This window comes from Ornithorhynchus anatinus, chromosome X1 (genome assembly GCF_004115215.2).
Source record: "Ornithorhynchus anatinus isolate Pmale09 chromosome X1, mOrnAna1.pri.v4, whole genome shotgun sequence".
NCBI lineage: Eukaryota > Metazoa > Chordata > Mammalia > Monotremata > Ornithorhynchidae > Ornithorhynchus > Ornithorhynchus anatinus.
The window spans coordinates 13,476,062-13,496,472 of record NC_041749.1 but is presented as its reverse complement, the minus strand read 5'-3'; the positions used below and the strand labels follow the sequence as shown (position 1 = coordinate 13,496,472).

General features: G+C 48.1%; 1 protein-coding gene across 4 annotated transcripts in view; it reads left to right on the top strand.

Annotated features, from left to right (window-relative positions):
* Positions 1-20,411, top strand: part of HEATR5B (HEAT repeat containing 5B) — an 84,785-nt gene that overhangs the window by 51,185 nt on the left and 13,189 nt on the right. For all 4 annotated transcript variants that reach the window (XM_029050045.2, XM_029050044.2, XM_029050042.2 and 1 more), the window contains exons 26-30: positions 521-589; positions 1,784-1,963; positions 9,521-9,758; positions 12,513-12,776; positions 20,038-20,165. In XM_029050045.2, the coding sequence (XP_028905878.1) occupies positions 521-589; positions 1,784-1,963; positions 9,521-9,758; positions 12,513-12,776; positions 20,038-20,165 (879 nt within the window). The remainder of the gene's footprint in view (positions 1-520; positions 590-1,783; positions 1,964-9,520; positions 9,759-12,512; positions 12,777-20,037; positions 20,166-20,411) is intronic.

The following is a 20,411-nucleotide window of genomic DNA, read 5'->3' as shown; positions in this document are numbered from 1 at the left end:
TCCCGTCGTTCCCGCCCCTCCATTTTCCTTAAGGACCCGTGAGCAGGGAACGTGTGTACCGACTCTGCTGTACTGTATTCTTCCAAGTGCTTAGTACAGTGCTCTGCACACAGTAAGCACTCAATAAATGCCGTTGATTGATTGATAGAGCGAATGAGAGATGAAGCTTTTTAGAAATGTCAAGAACACTTCCTGTTATCAGCAACCCCAGAAAACCTGGGGTTTTCTAAACATCCTCAAAAAATAACCTCAATATCTGTAATTTTAAGACAACCTCAGTAATCAGGAAAGGCTAGTTGATGCCATCCTCACGCAGAAGTAGACTGGATTAGATACTAAAAACAGTTATATAGATAAAAATAAAATAGGTGAAATTTCATCATAAGAGTTGAAGAAAAAAGAGGTGGGGGAAATAGAAGACGGGCATGTTTTATAAGAGAATCTCTTTCTCCCCAAAGGCACAGAGTGTTTTATTCTTTTTTTTTTTCATAAATAATGCATCGATTTTTCATTTTTCTAGGTGGGAGCTGCTTTAAGACCAGCTTTTTCACAAGATACTCCATCAGATATAATAGCAAAAGCTTGCCAGGTACAGAAAAAGTACTGACTTTTTTGGGTAGTTACTGCTGACACTATATACACTAATACATATTTATATATGACTTTCATATTGAGAAAAAAGTAAAAACGGAATTATTTAAGAGCATTTTCAGCGGTGGAAAAGTGGGTGGATATTTTGGTATTTATTGCTGGCTTAGTGAATTTAAAGATGCAAATCAGGAATCCAGAAACTCTTCAGGGACATCTGACAGCTTTTCTTATAACTAGCAAAATGACTTTTGGACATATTCAACACCTGATTCCTACCTTGACTGACAACCACAGGTGAACTAACAGCCGTAGAAACTACAACCGAAGCCAAAACAGAATTGCAGATTTCAGAAAATCCGCAGGAACCAACGGTTCCTAACAAGAAGACAGTAACCATTCTTACATCGCGGCGATGAAATTGTAAAGGACAGTTTTTCTCCGCGTTAACTGAAGGAGACATTTTGGAAATGTTTACACATTGTAGAGATTATACTCTTTTAAAAACACTCATGTTATGATCTGTGATTCGGAGTCCTACAAATGAATGCTACATGTCGAGGTCTTCTTATCAATACTGTGATAAATGGAAGAGCAGAAATTTGGACAATATAAATTTGTTGGTTGGGCCCAGTCTCCCTTTAAGTTGAAATCTCATCCAGTCTCGTTCCATCCGTATCTAGTAATAGCATTTGAATATTGCTACCCTAAAAAACAAGGTCTTATTTTTATAAAGAAAATAACTGCACTTAATTTGCTGGATTCAGTTGACATTGGCGTAGTTTGATAGAAGGACCATGGTATGCTCCGAGGGGTGTCCTGCTGAGCAGAAGTGAGTGACAGTGATATGATTTGGAACGGTGAAAGGAAAGCAGTCCATTAAGAGTCTAGTTATTTGAAGCTTTTAATGCAGAATTAAGGTTTTGAAGGTTATGGGATGGTTTGGTGGTTTTATTTGCAGATCAGTTTTAAAAGCTTCAATCTGTGGCTCAAAATAATGGCCACAAATAAGGAGAGCGGTGTATAATTAGTTGGGGTATTTGGAAGTCCAGTAAAGCCACGATGTCTTCCACTTATTTGATAAGATGATTTTAAAAGACATGGCATTTACACGGCTCACTGTACTGCACATATGGTGGACAGAATGAAAATCTGCCCTCCTTTTCAGAAAGATCTTTGGATTTTCTTTGGCTAGGTCTGCAGTACCTGGATTGGCAGCGGAGTCGTAAGCGACCTCAATGACCTTCGCCGAGTCCACAATTTGCTGGTCTCCTCCCTGGACAAAGTACAGGCGGGAAAAGGGTCTTCAAGCCAACTTTATAGAGAGAGTGCCACCACCATGGAAAAACTGGCTGTCCTGAAAGCTTGGGCTGAGGTAACCGTTCCGCAGTCGCCATTCCACGATTCGTAGGGTTCCCCGGACAATCCTTAGTGTTTCTCGAGTGTCCGTTGTCTGCAGAGCACTGTGTTGAGTGCTTGGACGAGTACGGTAGAGGTGGTAGACACGATCCCGACCCTCAAAGAGTCACAGATTCTAGACTGGGAGCTCGTCGTGGGCAGGAATGTGTCTGTTCTTCCGTTGTACTTTTCCAAGCGCTTAGTCCGGTGCTTTGCACAAGGTAAGCGCTCGCCAAATACGATTGAATGAATGAATAAGTGAGTGAATACTAGAAGACACGACATCAAGGAGGAAGCACTAGACTATAACAGTATGGAAGGAATGGAGGGAAAAGTTTTCCCAATTGATAGCACTAAAGCAGCTGTTTGGGGGGATTTAGGATGGGAAGAGGAGGGGATTATTCAGGGAAGATCTCTTAGAGGAGATGGGATTTCAGAAGGGCTTTGAATTCATTCAGCTGTATTTATCGAGTGCTTCCTGCGTGCAAAGCACAGTACTAAGCGCTGGGGAGAGTAGACTGCAACAACAAACGGAGAGATTCTCTGCACACTGGAGGGAGAAGTGGTCCGCCAGATGTGATTCCTTCAGTCGGTCGGATTTGTTGAGCGCTTACCCTGTGCAGAGCTGTGGGAGGGAGCGCTTGCTCTGTGATGGACGAGGGGGCTCCAAGGAGAAGGGGGAGGTCCTGAGGAAGAGGTTGGCAGTGGGAGAGAGCAGAACAAGGGCCAGTGAGTAGTTTGGCCTGACCTGAATGATGAGTATGAATCTCCATCTTCAGTATTATAGATTGGGCTGAGGTAGCCATTCAGGCAGTAGTAATTTCATAATTTGTAGTTATTACCGTAGTGGGATTAAAAAAAAATATCGAGTCGCTCATATCACCTGAAATTCTGTACGATCTACCGAAGTGGAAGATGATAGGGAAATGTCAAAAATGAAAGGATTTTAAAATCTGATATTCTTGGGAAATGTACCCGATGTAGAGTGAATATAGGTATTTCATTCCCTAATAACCCAATACTTAAATGCAAGGTAAGAGACAAAATAAATAGAATTGCATTTAAAAATCTGTTGAAGAAATATAAATGTCAAACTGAAGACATCAAGGAGAATTTGCTTTTGAGTCCTTTCTATAGATTAAAAACCCTTAATTCCTAAATAGAATGAATTTGGCATGGTGATATTCTTTGTACCAAAATATGAGTAAAATATAGCCATCTGAGAGATGACAGACTTTTGCATATTTTACTTTTTAAAAGAAATTCTAACCAAACCCCTTCCCCCTTGTACGTACCACAAGATGAGAGATTAGTCTTCATGCGAAGGAGGGAATTCAGAGCCCATTAGAAGACTTTTAATATTATATCCGTTTTTTCAGCTAATTAACCGTGTACCTTTACCTCCCTGCATATAATATGTGCATTATATTGCCCATTGCACTTCTGTCTAACTGCTGAGTAATGTTTATTGGTTGGTTCTTTTCTTTCTAACACTCTCAAGAATTGTTTGGCAGAAATGACTCAGATCAAGAACAGTTTGCAGCGAAAGAAGAAATACTTCCTTTGCAACTCTTTGTGATAAGATAAAGGCCCCCCCCCCAAATTGGAATGTGGCAGACAAATCGAAGAAAAAATCTGTCTTAAGTGGGCTAAGTGATGGTGATAATGCCACAGTTGAAGGAATCAGTGGCATTTACTGAGCACGCACTGTGTGCAGAGCGCTGTGCGAAGCGCTTGGGAGAGTACAGTACAGCTGAGCTGGTAGACACGTTCCCTGCCCACGAAGAGCGTATAGTCTCGGGGAGGGAGGCAGACATTAAAAGAAATAAATGACCGAAGTACCAAAGCAGAAACAGCGTGGCTCGGTAGAAAGAGCCCGGGCTTGGCAGTCAGAGGACGTGGGTTCTATTCCCGCTTCCGCCATTTGCCTGCTGTGTGACCTTGGGCAAGCCGCTTAACTTGATTACCTTGTATCCCAACCTGGTGCTTAGAACAGTGCTGGGCACATAGTAAGCGCTTAACAGATATCGTTATTATATTATTCTCTGAACTTCAGTTACCTCATCTGTAAAATGGCGATAGAGACTGGGAGCCCACGTGGGACAACCTGATTACCCAGAGTTTAGAACAGTGCTTGGTGCTCCACAAAGACCGTGATTATTGTTAATAAAAGTGCTGTAGGGCTGAATTCCAAGTGAATTGGAGTGAATTGGCAAAAATGACTCAGATCAAGAACAGTTTGCAGCCAAAGAAGAAATGCATCCACAGTACCTTGCAACTCTTTGTGATAAGATAAAGGCCCGCCAAAAAATTGGAATGCGGCAAACAAATCGAAGAAAAAATCTGTCTTAAGTGGGCTAAGTGATGGTGATAATGCCATAGTTGAAGGAATCAGTGGCATTTACTGAGCACGCACTGTGTGGAGAGCACTGTGCGAAGCGCTTGGGAGAGTACAGTGGAGTGAATGGTGGAGTGAATTCCAAGTGGTTAAAGTGCACAGATCCAGTGCGCGGGCAGTGAAGAAGGGAGATGAAGACTGGAAAGGGCTCTTGGAGGAGATGTGATTTTAATAAGGCTTTGAAGGTGGGTAGCCTGGTGGTCCGTCGCAGGTGGAGGTTGAGGGAGTTCCAGGCAGAGGGTGGAATGTGGGTAAATGATGATGGTGGTATTTGTTAAGCGTTTACTCTGTGCCAGGCACCGTTCTAAGCGTCCTGGGAGATACAAGGTGACCAGGTTGTCCCACGTGGGGTTCACAGTCTTAATCCCCATTTGACAGATGAGAGAACTGAGGGACAGAGAAGTGAAGTGACTATCTCAAAGTCACACAGTGGTGGAGCCGGGATTAGAACCCATAACCTCTGACTCCCCAGCCCGGGCTCTTGCCACTGAGCCCCGCTGCTTCTCTTAAATGGTTGGTGGAGATGGAGGTACAGAGAGTATGTTGGCACCGAAGGAGCAAAGTGTGTGAGCTGGGTTGTAGAAAGATAGGAGTGAGCTGACTGAGTACTTTAAATCGATCAGTGTATTTTACTGTGTGCAGACCACTATGATAATAATAATAATAATGGTGGTATTTGTTAAGCACGTACCGTGTGCCAAACGCTGTCCTAAGCGTCGGGGTAGATACAACGTAATCAGGTTGGACACAGTCCCTGTCCCACATGGGGCTCACCGTCCTAATCCCCATTTTAAAGATGAGGGAACTGATGCCCAGAGAAGTGAAGTGATTTGCCAGAGGTCACACAGCAGACAAGTGGCGGAGCCACGCCGCCTCTCCACATGGGATATTGAAGTCCGCAGGTATCATTGTAGGGAGGGAGAAAGAGAGAAGTTGAAGAAGTCCAGGGATACGTTCTACGAAAAGGGAAGCTTGTGGGCTAATTCTTTTTGCTCGATGTAGGTATGGAATCTGCCTCCGAACCGTGCTGTTTTGTGTCCTTTCAAGTGCTTAGTACAGTGCTCTGCACACAGTAAGTGCTCAATAAATGCCATCGGTCGATTGGGGATTAGCCTGAATTTGAGGCTCCCAGATTTCTTCCAAGGACTTAAAAAGTTTATCCTCTTCAAGATAATCATCTGTTTAAAGTCCAGGGAACCTCTGGGCACCTTTTCTTTTTAATTCTTTCACCTCCATGTTTTTATCCCTCTTGTCAGGATGCCCTACTCTAACAGAGGCATCCAGCCCGAAGACACGAGCTAAGGCAAACCCTTAAACTGCTTTGGAAAAAGATCTGAAATTTGTTTTTGCAAAGACCACACATTTTGCAGAAGAAATGTTAATCCGAGAGGCAGATATCTCGGTGACCGTGACAATAATTAAAGCAGATTACGGTTCGCTTCGTCAGGAAAGTCATTGAATCCTTAGACCACAAGGATGAGTTCCCCAAAGACGAAATAACTGATGCCCGTATGAGCATTTCCCCAGTGCTAGCTCTTCACTGACTTGGCCAGAGATCATTCCCAAGAAAACTGAAAATTTTATGAAACGTCTCTTGAGTGTCATTTCTCTCCTACATCTGTTAATATAAAACTATCTCATGTCATCTCAATTTCCTGTAATCAACTTCCTGAAGCTCAACTCCTCTTTTGAAAGAATTGTAAAATAAAATGTGCCGTCGCTGAAGCTACGTTTATGTGCGAAGCTGGGAGCCAACTCCCTCTTCCCTGAAAAGTGTTTTATGGACAATTTTCCCTGACTATTTGATATAAGAATTTCAAACTTGATTAGTTCATTGATATATGCACGCTCAATACAATTTTCAGGCTGGTGCTTGAGGAAGAATCACCAGATTTTGATATGGTGTCCATCTTTCCTGAAACACTAAAAAAATATATATTTCTCACACTTACCGGTCAATCAATCAGTGGTATTTATTAGGCATTTACCGTGTGCAGAGCACTTTACTGAGCGCTTGGCAGAGTACAATATAACAGAGTTGGGGGACATGTTCCGGGCTCCCAGTCCTGCAGGGACACTGTAATAGAGACCTACCAGGGTACTACATTCCATATTTGCACCCACCTGTATCTGCCCTGTACCCCCGACAAAAGTTTGCTTCCGTGACCTGCCCGAAACCTTGCAGGTGACAGCCCTGAGCCACCTCAGGTCAATGGTGTAAACTCGTTGTGGACAAGAATGTGTCTGTATATCGTATTCTTCCTTAGTACAGCGGTCCGCGCACAGCAAGCACTCAGTAAATACGATTGAGTGAATGAGAGCTCCTGTACCGGCAGGATACCTAGGAAGCCATCCCGACGTCTTCCCCTTGGGGTCCAGCTGTGCTTGGAAGGCGTGGATACGGGCGATGCCGAGAGAGGGAGGACCCGGCCGGCTCAGCCCAGTGCCGGTCAACCTTACCCGAACCCGCTTCTCGACCCCGGTTGCCCGACCGGTCCGGCGACGTTGCTACGGGTTCCCCCTGCCGTTGCGCTCTTGTCCTCTACCTTAAATGGATTTTTAAATGCACCACATTAGACCGTTTACAATAAGAATTCCGATATCCGTTAAGCGCCTACTATGTGCCGAGCACCGTACTAAGCGCTGGGGTGGGTAGGGGCCAGTCGCGTTGGACACAGGCCCGTCCCACGTGGGGCTCAGGGTCTTGATCCCTGTTTTACAGAGGAGGTAACTGAGGCAGAGAGAAGTGAAGCGACCTGCCCGAGCCCAGACGACCGACAAGCGGCAGAGCTCGGATTGAACCCGGGTGCTCTGTGACTTCCGGGCCCGTGCTCTGTCCCGTTTAGTAGAAACTCTGTGCTTAACTCTAAGCTCCCTGAGGTCAGGAATCACGTGTACTCCGTTGTACTCTGTCGAGTTCTTTATACAGTACTGTCTGCACAGAAAATACTTGTTGAATTCCACCGATGAGGAAATTAGCCGATTTAAGATCATTAAGTGTGGATTTCCTCTTTCCATATTTACTGGGTTAACCCAGCCTTAACGGAGGAGTAAAAATGGGATCTTTGCCTATTTATGGTGAGTGAATAATCGGTCGATCGATAGCAGATCTTGAGAGCCTGTGGTGGGCAGAGCTCCGTATAAAACATTTGGGAAAGTACAAAGGAGTTGGAAAGTATGATCCCTGCCCTCTAGGAGTTTCCAGTCTAGAGGGGAATCAGAAACTTAAATTACAAATAAGGAGACTCTAAGCCCCGATTAGACCGTAAGCCCGTCAAAGGGCAGGGACTGTCTCTATCTGTTACCGATTTGTCCATTCCAAGCGCTTAGTACAGTGCTCTGCACATAGTAAGCGCTCAATAAATACTATTGAATGAACGACAGTAATGGAAGATAGAAGATAGATACACGAGCGCTCTGAGAGTTGAGGGACCCGAAGAGCTAGGGTGATGCCGAAGACCTGAAGTGGCAATTATGGAATAGAAAGAGGGGAGGTAAGAGATTACTTGAGGGAAGACCTCGGGAGAAGATGCGATGTCGGAAGGGGTTTAAAGTTGGGGGAATCCCGGTGCCGGTCAGGCTGTGGGAGGGACTTCCAGGCCACGGGGAGGATATGATCCAAACTTGGGCGGCAGGAGGGGTGCAGTCAAGCTCCGCGGGTAGGTGAGCAGGAGGGGAAGGAAGCTCATGACCTGGGGGGTAGTGGGAGAAGAGAGTAGCTAAGTCGAAGGAAGGGAACCGATAGAGCGGTCAGACGTTTCCCGCCCGATGTGAAGAACGTCGAGTGAGCTTTGGAGGTTTTTAAGAAATGGGAGATGGGTGTAGAATGACGTCGCAGGCGAATGAGAAGCAGCGTGGCCTAGTAGACGAGAGCCCGGGCCTGGGAGTCAGAAGGACCTGGTTGTAATCCCGGCTCCGCCAGTTGTCTGCCTTGTGGCCTTGGGCAGGTTACTTTGCTTCTCTGTACCTCAGTTACCTCATCTGTAAAATGGGGGTTTAGACCGCGAGGCCCCACGTGGGACGGGGACCGAGTGAAACCCGACCGCCTTGTTTCCACCCCAGGGCTTAGAAGAGCGCCCGGCACACAGTGAGTGTTTAAGAAATACCATTTAAGAAACGATCTGGACGGCAGAGTGATAAGGGGAGGGGCTGGAGGCGGCGAGGTCAGCCAGGAGGCTGTTGGAGTAGACGACGTGGGTTACGACAGATGTTTGGACTAACTCTGTGATGGTTCGGATGGGGAGGAAGGGACGGGTTCTGGAAAACCTGTGGAGGAAGAACTGACGATGTTTCCGTAATTCAACTGCATTATCCCAGTGGAGCAGTTTCTCCGAATCTTGGTATCCCGCTGCTCTTCCAGCCTTCCCCCAGTCAGAACGGCCCCCTTCTCTCAGTCCTCCGTGTGGTTTCCCTCTGCCTCGTCCCCTAACCCTTCCTCGCCCCTCGGCGGGCTTCCACAGTGCGCTGTCCCAAGCGCTCTGGCCACGTACCTCCATCCTCAGACGCTGAGCCAGAAAGCAGGTCGGAAAGAGGCGTGAAAATTATATTTACGATTGCCTCAAAGTTCCCCTCCTCCAGTTTCGTCTGCCTTGTTCCGTGCGTTTTTCTGAGCCTTATCTTGTCTTATGCCGTCGAGTCGCTTCCGACCCATAGCGATTCCCTGGGCGCGTTTCTCCCCGAACGTCCCGCCTCCGTCTGCGGTCGTTCCGGTAGTGGATCCGCCGGGTTATCGTGGTAAAAATATGGAAGTGGTTCACCATCGGCTGCTTCTGCGCAGTCAGCCTCGACTGCGTCCCGTGCCGCCGCCGCCCGGCACGGTCGAGTTTTGACTCGTGGCCGACGGGCCTTCCGCTGGCTGGCCGCCGCCCCAGCTAGGAATGGACCGGACGGGCCTCCGCTCGACTCTCCCTTCCTTAGCCGAGACCGGTAGAGGACCGGAAACTCTCCGGGCCCCATCCCGAGCCTTCCTCCAAAATATTTAGAAGTCTTTTTGCTCCTCTGTTACGATCAGCACCAAGCGATGTGATCTTCCCCCAGATCTAATGACGGTTGCGCTTAGGCGACGTACGCAGGATGTTGAATTTCTCGTCTGCGGCTGGTGCCACGTCGTCAGCGTCCTCCCTCTCTCTCTCATAGGTCTACGTCGTTGCGATGAAAATTAAGAGGGAAGCCGAGATAAAGCCAAAAAGAGCCGTTAAGAGCACGGAGGAAGACGACGACGATTATGGGGCTGCAGATGAGCTGCCTCCAGACAGCTTAATAACCCTGGTGCAGCCCGAGCTGCCTATACTTAGCCGCCTTTGGTTAGCGGCGTTAAAAGACTACGCGCTTCTGACTCTGCCCGCTGAATTCGCCAGCCAGCTCCCGCCAGATGGTGAGGCCGGCGTACCCACCTTCCCCGCTGCGGGGAAACGACAGGCCGTTTGAACCGGTCTTCGGACCTTGTTTCTAATCCCGGCTCTGCCGCTCACCGGCTGCGGGACGTGGGGCCCGTCACGTAACTTCTCCGGGCCTCGGTTACCTCACCCCTCTAGACTGTAAGGTCGTCGTGGGCAGGGACTGTGCCTCTCATATCGTCATATTGGGTTCTCCCAAGCTCTTAATGCTCGGGAAACGAGGAGCGGCGTGGCTCGGTGGAAAGAGGCCGGGCTTGGGAGTCAGAGATCGTGGGTTCGAATCCCGGCTCCGCCGCTTGCCGGCCGTGTGACTTCGGGCAAGTGACTTCATTTCTCTGGGCCTCCGTGGCCTCGTCTGGAAAATGGGAATTAAAACTGTGAGCCCCACGTGAGACAATCTGATGACCTTGTATCCCCCCGGCGCTTAGAACAGTGCTCTGCACATAGTAAGCGCTTAATAAATACCAACATTAACAGTGCTTTGCACGTAGTAAGCGCTTAACAAATGCCACCATTAAATACGATCGACTGCCTAAAATAGAGATTAAGACTGTTAGTCTCAGTGTGGGACATGGTCTTTGTCCAATGAGATTAGCTTGTCTCTGCCCCAGTGCTTAGTACAATGCCTGGCAGCGTGGCTCAGTGGAAAGAGCCCCGGCTTGGGAGTCAGAGGTCATGGGTTCGACTCCCGGCTCCGCCACTCGTCAGCTGGGTGACTGCGGGCAAGTCACTTCACTTCTCTGTGCCTCAGTTTCCTCATCTGGAAAATGGGGATTAGTGAGCCTCACGTGGGACGGCCTGATTACCCTGTATCTCCCCCAGCGCTTAGAACAGTGCTCTGCACATAGTAAGCGCTTAACAAATACCAACATTATTATTATTATAATAAGTGCTTAACCAAAAAATTATTTAGCAACAGATTGCAATACCTCTAGACTCCAAGCTTACGGTGGAATGTGTCTGTTATATTGTACCCTCCCGAGCGCTTAGTACAGTGCTCTGCCCACAGTGAGAGCTCAGTAAGTATGACTGACTTGAATTGTTAAACGCCATTCGTGATTTCAGGGAAAGAGTGATTAATTTCCGTGCATATTGGTGGAATTATGTCTGTTACCCCCATGGCCTCAGCTTCCCAAGTACCCAGTTCCAACCCGGCCGTGCAGCTCACTTTCCTCTCTTGGAAAGGTGACTTTATTTTCCACCTTCCCGCCCGCAAGGCAGCTGTCTTGATCTGCCGACCTCTGCCATTCCAACTTCCTTTAGAGTCTGGGGTCCTCTGTAGTGCCCGCTTACACCCCGAGGAAGAAATGACCCCTTTCATCCTCATGGATGTTTAGAAGTGTTTCTCCCTTCTTATCCGTCCGTCCTTCTTCCCAGCCTCCCCTGTTCCATCAATATGAGACCCACAATCAATCAGTTAATGGTATTTACTAATAACTGGGGTATTTGTTTAGGGCTTACTATGCGCCAGGCACCGTACTAAGCGTTGGATAAAACAAATTCATTCAGTAGTATTTATTGAGCGCTTACTATGGGCAGAGCACTGTGGTAAGCGTGTAGAATGTATAATTTGGCAACAGATAGAGACCATCCCTGTCCAGTGATAGGCTCACAGTCTAGTCGGGGGAGACAGCAAAGCAAAACAGAACAAAAACAAGACAACATTATCACGATAATAATGATGTTGGTATTTGTTAAGCGCTTACTCTGTGCAGAGGACTGTTCTAAGCGCTGGGGTAGATACAGGCTAATCAGGTTGTCTTCACAGTCTCACAGTCCTTCATCCCCATTTTCCAGATGAGGTTACTGAGGCCCAGAGAAGTGAAGTGACTCGCCCGCAGTCACACAGCTGACAAATGGCAGAGCTGGGATTCGAACCCATGACCTCTGACTCCCAAGCCCGGGCTCTTTCCACTGAGCCACGCTGCTTCTAAATAAATAGAATCAAGGGGATGGACATCTCCAAACAAATCAGGTTGGACACGGTCCCTGTCTCACATGGAGCTCCCGGTCTTATTCACCGTTTTGTAGGTGTGGGAACTGAGGCACAGTTACGTGAAATGACTGGTCCAAGGCCACACAGCAGACAAGGGGCGGAGCCGGGATTAGAACCCAGGTCCTTCTGACGTCCAACCGCTACACCATTTATGGAGCGCTTACTGTGTGCAGAGCACTGTAGTAAGCGCTTGGGAGTGTACGGTATATCAGAGTTGTATGGCCACCTTCCCCGCCCACAGGGAGCTTACAGTCTTCTCACTCTTCCGCCCCCATAGTGTTACGAACATTTAAGCCGCATCTTCTTTCCTTTGTGACTCTGGGGGAAGACAGTCAGTGTGTTTGATATTTACAGGAGTGATCATTTAAGCAACATTTTTGGACTCAAGAAATTACTTCCATCCTAGTGAAGAGCGGTGTTTCGTATTCATCACGCTCAATATCTGCAGACATCCTTTACGAACGCGCGGCCCGCGTTAACGTAATTATACAGGGTGGCTCATTTAAAACGGGCCTCCTTCGCATCCGCCTCATTGTGCGGGAAGCCGGTTTTAACTGGGTCGTCCCTTGTTTTGGCCGCAGGTGAGTGAGCTGTGAAGTGAATCTGAGGCAAGAACCCTTTTCCAGTCACTTAAAGTTGTCGACAGAGGTGTAGAAACCCGTCTGGCGTTAGCCGGGCTTGTGCCTCGTGGTGCCACTCGAGCAAATCCGGTGAAGATGTCCTGTTGTGTTGGCAGGCGGGGCCTTTTATACTCCCGAGACCATCGATACCGCTAGGCTTCACTATCGGAATTCTTGGGCTCCAATTCTCCACGCAGCGGCCCTCTGGCTGAACAGCACGGGATTCGACACCCCGGAGGTCGCGGAAGAAGCGGCGGCGGCCGCCGTCTCCGGTTCTCAGAAGCGTCCTACGTCCGTCCCGTTAAACCAGGCGCCTGGGCCAACTCCCGATACGAAATCTTTACCCGAAGTAAACAGAGCCCGAATGCATCTGATTTTAGGTAGGTGGAGCTTATTAAATCAAGGAAAGAGTTACTGTCTCCTCTAGAGCAACAGAGGAATTTCCTTTATGTGATTATTAACTTATAGGTCGCACGGGGGCACACGGAGGAGCTGGGGTCTGCAGAAAGGAACTAGAGTATTCTTTTCATTTCCCGTTCCAAATTGGTAGAGGAGCAGAGGAGCGAAGCGTTTGGGCTGGGTTGTAGTAGGAGAGCAGCGAGGTAAGGTAGGAGGGGGCGAGGCGATCGCCCGCTCTAAAGCCAACGGGGAGGAGTTTTCGTTCGAGGCAGGACGTGCGCTTTCTGGGGCCCGGAGTCAGACCGCCGTCACCCAGCAGCCGGGAAAATTCACAGGACGCTGGGCACCTGGTGAGCTGCCGAGAGTCACATCCCTGGGTAAGGAGCTTCAAAGATGATCTAATTTTGTAAGGGAAATTCACCCGCCACATCGGTTAAGATCAAAATATAGATTTTTAATTCCCTCAGCGACAGGTTGTCAAGAACAGATTCACCCCCAGTGCTAGTCTTTCCAAAAAGCAATCCTATTAGGAAAAAATGGCAATGTGAAGTGATTGAAAAGTGAATTTAAGTGCTCCCAAATTGAAGTTCGTTTTTAGCGCTAGTTACATTTTCTGTCGTACTCTCATTCATTCATTCAGTCGTGTTTATTGAGCGCTTAGTGCAGAGCACTGTGGTGAGCGCTCGGAAAGTACGATTCGGCTATAAAGAGAGACCATCCCCGCCCACAACGGGCTTCTCCCCGTCGCTCGGTGCCTCCGTTCGACTCCCCTCGTTCGAATTGCATTCTTCCACTGCCCGAAATTCATCGTGAATCTGTATTTGCAGAGGAAAAGTAGCAGATGCACCTGCTGAGAAGCAGCGTGGCTCAGTGGAAAGAGCCCGGGCTTGGGAGTCAGAGGTCAGGGGTTTGAATCCCGGCTCTGCCACTTGTCAGCTGTGTGACTGGGGGCGAGTCACTTCGCTTCTCTGGGTCTCAGTTACCGCATCTGTAAAATGGGGATGAAGACTGGGAGCCTCATGTGGGACAACCTGATTACCCTGTATCTACCCCAGCGCTTAGAACAGTGCTCTGCACGGAGTAAGCGCTTAACAGATACCACCATTATTATTATCATTAGCGGATGAATTGGAAGTCCTAGTAAAGGAGTAAGCGGGATTCTGTGGTACCTCTTTGCTGGAGCCGGTGATTGATTTTTCCATCCTATACAGTTCAACTCTGTACACAGAACTAATAATAATGTTGGTATTTGTTAAGCGCTTACTCTGTGCAGAGCACTGTTCCAAGCGCTGGGGTAGACACGGGGTCATCAGGTTGTCCCACGTGAGGCTCACAATCTTCATCCCCATTTTATAGATGAGGTCACTGAGGCCCAGAGAAGTGAAGTGACTTGCCCACAGTCACCCGGCTGACAAGTGGCAGAGCCGGAATTCGAACCCATCACCTCTGACTCCCAAGCCCGGGCTCTTGCCACTGAGCCACCACTACTCTGCCCCCCCAACCCTTTACCCCACACCCCTTTGTTAGTGGAGCTCTCTCCTGTCAGAAAAGGAGCTTGTCTTTTTATATTTTTCTACAGGGACCTCACGAAAGGTTTATTGACCATTTTCACATCATTTTACTGTTGTGAAAATGTTGAGAATTTATTCTCTGAGTGTATTTTAGAGGTAGAGGAACACCTTTAAGATATTGAGGGAGCATTTTGCGGGAGTATTCATTCATGTGCTAATTAGATTGGCTTAGGGTCTTTCCCGTAAGTAGATAATGAAGGGGAGAAAGTTAATGCACCTTCAAAGATAATTAATTTACTGCTGGGGAATAGTTTATTCACCCACAAGGTCGGGCGGGTAAGTAAAAGGTCACATTAAAGTAATCTGATTTTCATAAACCAAATTCTTCTGCCGTTTGAATTAGGATGGAGTCGAAATAGTGTGATTTTTTTTTTTAATCGGGTGAGGAAAATATGTCTATTTCTGAAAATATACGCTCCATATGTTTCAGGCATCCTGTTAATTTTTTTAGCTTCATCTTATAATTGAATCTAAGAGTGGTGTCAGTTTTGGCTGTGATCTGATTTTCTTAATTTAGGGCAAAAGGAGATTCATATAAAAAGCATAATTGTAATCCCACGGTACTATGTAGAAAATGTGAATGAAATCTGAAGGATATGATATTTTTCCACCCATCAGTAGCAGATAGGATGTTATTTATGGGATCGCATGTTTCATCCGATTTTACAAGTGAAGGACTTCAGATAATTAATTGAAGTTAGCTGTCTTTAAAATTAGGAAAATTACTTACGGGGAGTACGTGTTCTTTTGGAAATGTAGATTTTTCTGTCAAAGAGAAATACTGTGTCGTTGCTGCTGTACTAGGCACCAGTTGCATTCCGAGTCGGCTAAGTGGCTTGGTGATTTTTCCTTGTGATTTTAGTTGAAAAATCTGATTAACTGGTTGAATGGATTTCTTTGGAGTGATTGCAGAGGAATATCGAGTGTAATTATCGTATTTTCGGGACGCCGCATCACTTCAAATAAGAAGGAACGTGGAATTTTGTTCACAACAGATCATGCAGATGAGGAAAAATTGGGCAGTTTGGGAAAGGAAGAAGCTAATCCCCTATCCCCCCCCACCAGCTCCGCTCTCTCATGTTAAAAGTTATGGTATTAGTTAAGTGCTTACTATGTGCCAAGTACCGTCCTAAGCGCTGAGAGTGATACAGGTAACCAGGTTGTCCCCCCGGGGCTCACGATCTCAATTCCCTTTTACGGATGAGGTCACTGAGGCACAGAGAAGTGAAGTGGCTTGTCCAAAATCACACAGCAGACGAGCGGCGGGGACGGGATTAGATCCCACGCCTCCTGCCTCCCAAGCCGGGGCTCTTTCCACGGAGTCACGTTGCATCGCAAAGCCTTAGAAACTCCAACCCAAGGATGTCTCCCTCTCTGCCCCCCTTCACCTCCCCTCAGCTAAGCCCCCTTTTTCTCTGCTCTTCCCCCTCTCCCTCCCCTTCCCCTCAGCACCGTGCTCATTTGGATATATTTTTATTACCCTATTTATTCTGTGTATTATACGAGGTGTCCATCCCCTTGATTCTATTTATCGCGATTAAGTTGTCTTGTTTTTGTCCGTCTTTCTCCCCCGATTATACCGCGAGCGCGTCGGTGGGCAGAGATGGTCTCTATCTGTTGCCGAATTGTCCATTCCAAGCGCTTAGTACAGTGCTCTGCACAGAGTAAGCGCTCGATAAATACTATCGAATGAATGAATGTGGCTCTCGGCAGCTCCCAGGTGCCCAAAGCGTCCTGTGAATTTTCCCAGCTGCCGGGTGACGGCGGTCTGACTCTGGGTCCCAGAAAGCGCACGTTCTGCCTCGAACGAAAGCTCCTCCCCGTTGGCTTTAGAGCAGTCGATCGCCTCGCCCCCTCCTACCTTACCTCGCCGCTCTCCTACTACAACCGAGCCCAAACACTTCGCTCCTCTGATGACAACCTATTAATCGTACCTCGATGTCTTCCCGCCCGTTTCCTGCCTTCGGCCCGGAGCTCCCTCCCTTTTCGTAGCCTTCCTGAAGGCGCGTCTCCTCCAAGAGGCCTTCCCTGACCAAGCCCTCATTTCCTCTTTTCTGACTCCCCGTCTGCACCACCCTTGGATTCGGGCTTTGCTCCCTTTATTCGCCCCTCCCTCCGTCCCACAGCACTTCCATACATTTCCACGATTCATATTAATGGCAGTCTCCCCTCTAGACTGCACGCTCGTCGTGGGCAGGGAACGTGTCTGTCAGCTCTGTTGCGTTAAACTCTCCCAAGCGCATAGTACAGTGTTCCGCATACAGTAAGCACTCATTAAATACGCTCGATTGATATCGAGCGTTAACTCTGTGCAGAGTAACGTGCTAAGCGCTTGGGATCCATGGTCTATCGACAGGTCTGATGATTTCACCGTAGCGCCCTAGAGCTGTTTCAAAATGGCTTTCCTTAGCTTTACGTAGCCAATCGGCCGATATATTTTAGGCTTTCGAAACAACGTTTAAGTATGAAAGTAACAGATAGAGGTGTGAAATCCGGCCTTCATCTCTTTACAAGCCAAAATATCTGTGCTTCAGGTTTCCTCTAAGGTTGCATGTGACTAATGGTTACATGTCTAACCCTCAAGAATATTGGTGGGGTCAATGAGAGTCTCTAAGTGTGACAGAATTTTGGCAAGAATATTGATTTTTATTTTTCTAAACCATGGACTTATTTGAAACTGAGATCTAATGATTGATACTACCCTCGACCTACTGTGGCACCCATGAGGAGGACCAAGGAACCTACGGATTTCCAAAACCAAGTTCCGGATCTGTGGGGAGGGGAGTAAATGTGTAAGTGGCACAGAAGGGAGGGAGATCAAAGCCAGTGTTTTGTAACACTACAGTGCTTCCAAGCTCTTCTCTCCCCAGAACTGTCACCTCTATCCAATGGAGGGGCGTAAGTCCGAGGCCAAGTAGTATCAAGGCGGTGGAGGGTCACGCGGCCGGGTGGAAGTACGTAATGCCAGTGCGTCGAAGCATCGTGACTCAATGGAAAGATCCCGGGCTTGGGTGTCAGAGGACGTAGATTCTAACCCCGGCTCCGTCACTTGTCTGCTCTGTGACCTCGGGCACGCCACTTAACTCCTCTGGGCCTCAGTTATCTCTTCTGGAAAATGGAGATGAAGACCGGGAGCTCCACATGGGTCAAACTGATTACCTTGTATCTACCCCGGTGCTTAGAACTGTGCCTGGCACGGGGTGAGCGCTTAACAATGCCATAATGATAATTACTATGAATTATTATTGATTACGATATTAGCATTTGGTTGTCTTATTTTCACTGTCATCATTGCCTTTTTTTTTTTATTTTTAAGCACTTACTATGTACCAGGCACTCTCTAAGTCCTGGGGTAGATACAAGCTAATCAGGTTGGTCACAGTCGCTGGCCCACCCGGGCCTCACAGTCTCACTCTACAGGTGAGGTAAATGAAGCACAGAGAAGTTAGATGCCTTGCCCAAGGTGACACAGCATACAGGTGGCGGAGTTGGCTTTCGAACCCAGGTCCACTTGACTCCCAGGCCCGTGCTCGATCCACTAGGCCCTGATGCTTTGCTCTCTACTGCGGTGTTGCCTTTGTCCCGGGAAATAGTCCTCATACTAAATACCTCCATCTGATAAGCATCTGATCTATTCAGTTGGTAATGTTTTGTGGGAAAGTTTAGGCTAGGTAAACACACGTTTGAACCCCCTGTGAATTTTCTCTCTTCCTCTGTTAATTCCGGTATTCCTCTGAGTAAAATATCGTTTGTGAATAGTGTATCCGTAAACACATAATTTTAAGGTATGGGTTGTTAAACCCTTTTTTTAAATGATACTTGCTTACTCTGTGCCCAGCGCCGTACTAAATGCCGTACTGACAAGGTAATCGAGTCGGACACGATCCCTGTTCGACTTGGACCTCAAAGGCTAAGTAGGAGGGAGTAGGATTTAATCCCCGCTTTTCAGGTGAAGTAACTGAGGCACAGAGAAGCTCATTCATTCATTCATTCAATAGTATTTATTGAGTGCTTACTATGTGCAGAGCACTGTCCTAAGCGCTTGGGATGAACAAGTCGGCAACAGATAGAGACGGGCCCTGCCGTTTGACGGGCTTACGGTCTGATCGGGGGAGACGGACAGACGAGAACGATGGCGATAAATAGCGTCGAGGGGAAGAACATCTCGTAAAAACAATGGCAACTTAATAGAATCGAGGCGATGTACAATTCATTAACAAAATAAATAGGGTAACGAAAATATATACAGTCGAGCGGACGAGTACAGTGCTGCGGGGATGGGAAGGGAGAGGTGGAGGAGCAGAGGGAAAAGGGGAAAAAGAGGGTTTAGCTGCGGAGAGGTAAAGGGGGGATGGCAGAGGGAGTAGAGGGAGAAGAGGAGCTCAGTCTGGGAAGGCCTCTTGGAGGAGGTGAGTTTTAAGTAGGGTTTTGAAGAGGGAAAGAGAATCAGTTTGGCGGAGGTGAAGAGGGAGGGCGCTCCGGGACCGCGGGAGGACGTGACCCGGGGGTCGACGGCGGGATGGGCGAGACCGAGGGACGGCGAGGAGGTGGGCGGCGGAGGAGCGGAGCGTGCGGGGTGGGTGGTAGAAAGAGAGAAGGGAGGAGAGGTAGGAAGGGGCAAGGTGATGGAGAGCCTCGAAGCCTAGAGTGAGGAGTTTTTGTTTGGAGCGGAGGTCGATAGGCAACCACTGGAGGTGTTTAAGAAGGGGAGTGACATGCCCAGATCGTTTCTGCGGGAAGATGAGCCGGGCAGCGGAGTGAAGAATAGACCGGAGCGGGGCGAGAGAGGAGGAAGGGAGGTCAGAGAGAAGGCTGACACAGTAGTCTAGCCGGGATATAACCAGAGCCCGTAGCAGTAAGGTAGCCGTCTGGGTGGAGAGGAAAGGGCGGATCTTGGCGATATTGTAGAGGTGAAACCGGCAGGTCTCGGTAACGGATAGGATGTGTGGGGTGAACGAGAGAGATGAGTCAAGGATGACACCGGGATCGCGGGCCCGAGAGACGGGAAGGATGGTCGTGCCATCGACGGTGATAGAGAAGTCTGGGAGAGGACCGGGTTTGGGAGGGAAGATGAGCTCAGTCTCGCTCACGTTGAGTTTTAGGTGGCGGGCCGACATCCAGGTGGAGACGTCCCGGAGGCGGGAGGAGATGCGAGCCCGAAGGGAGGGGGAGAGGACAGGGGCGGAGATGTAGATCTGCGTGTCATCTGCGTAGAGAAGCTGAATGACTTGGCTAAGGTCACACAGTAGACAAGCGGCAGAGGCGGGGTCAGAACTCAGATCCTACGATTCCCAAGCCCGTGCTCTATCCACTACGCTGCTTCTCAAGAAAGAGCTTTTTCTTAGTCGAGTGCCTGGTACACAGTAAATGCTCGACAAATACCATGATTATTATTATCTACTAGGCCACAGTTTCAACACTTCTGAGCAAGTTCCCAAGTCCTGGGGTTCTCTTTCTTAGCCTCTGAGATCCGTGTGGGCCAAGGCCTTTGCCCAACCTGATTACCTTGCTCCTACCCCAGTGCTTAATACAGTGCTTGGCACATAAAAGCATTTAAGAAATTCCACAACAAAAATTAACCCTCCAACCTCTCAGGGTAGGCCTTAGCATAGGAATATCGAGACATTGTAACGAGATTATCCGAGTCCCCCGTTTTATTCTCCTGTTTCAGGTGTCAGTATACAGTTCCTCTGCTCCCCAAGACCCGAAGAACCTATTGAACACGTTACAGCCTGTCTTCAAGCACTCCGTACCTTACTGGACTCTCCCTGTGCCAGAATCCATATTGCAGAAGATCAGGTACGACGCCGAGAGATGGCCCCGGGTCCCGGGTGTAAAGCGGATTTATTCCGTTGCTAAGATACGTTCGTTTCGGATTAGAATAAATGTAGGTTAACCGTACGGTGAAAACGGGCACCGTTTTCTTCCCGTCTTGTCTGTTGAGAAGCTGTGAGGTATCAGGTATTTTTACCGATAACGCCCAGACCACCTTATTTTATCACTCACCTACTCACGAGACTCCCAACTGAAAAAGAAAAGGTATTC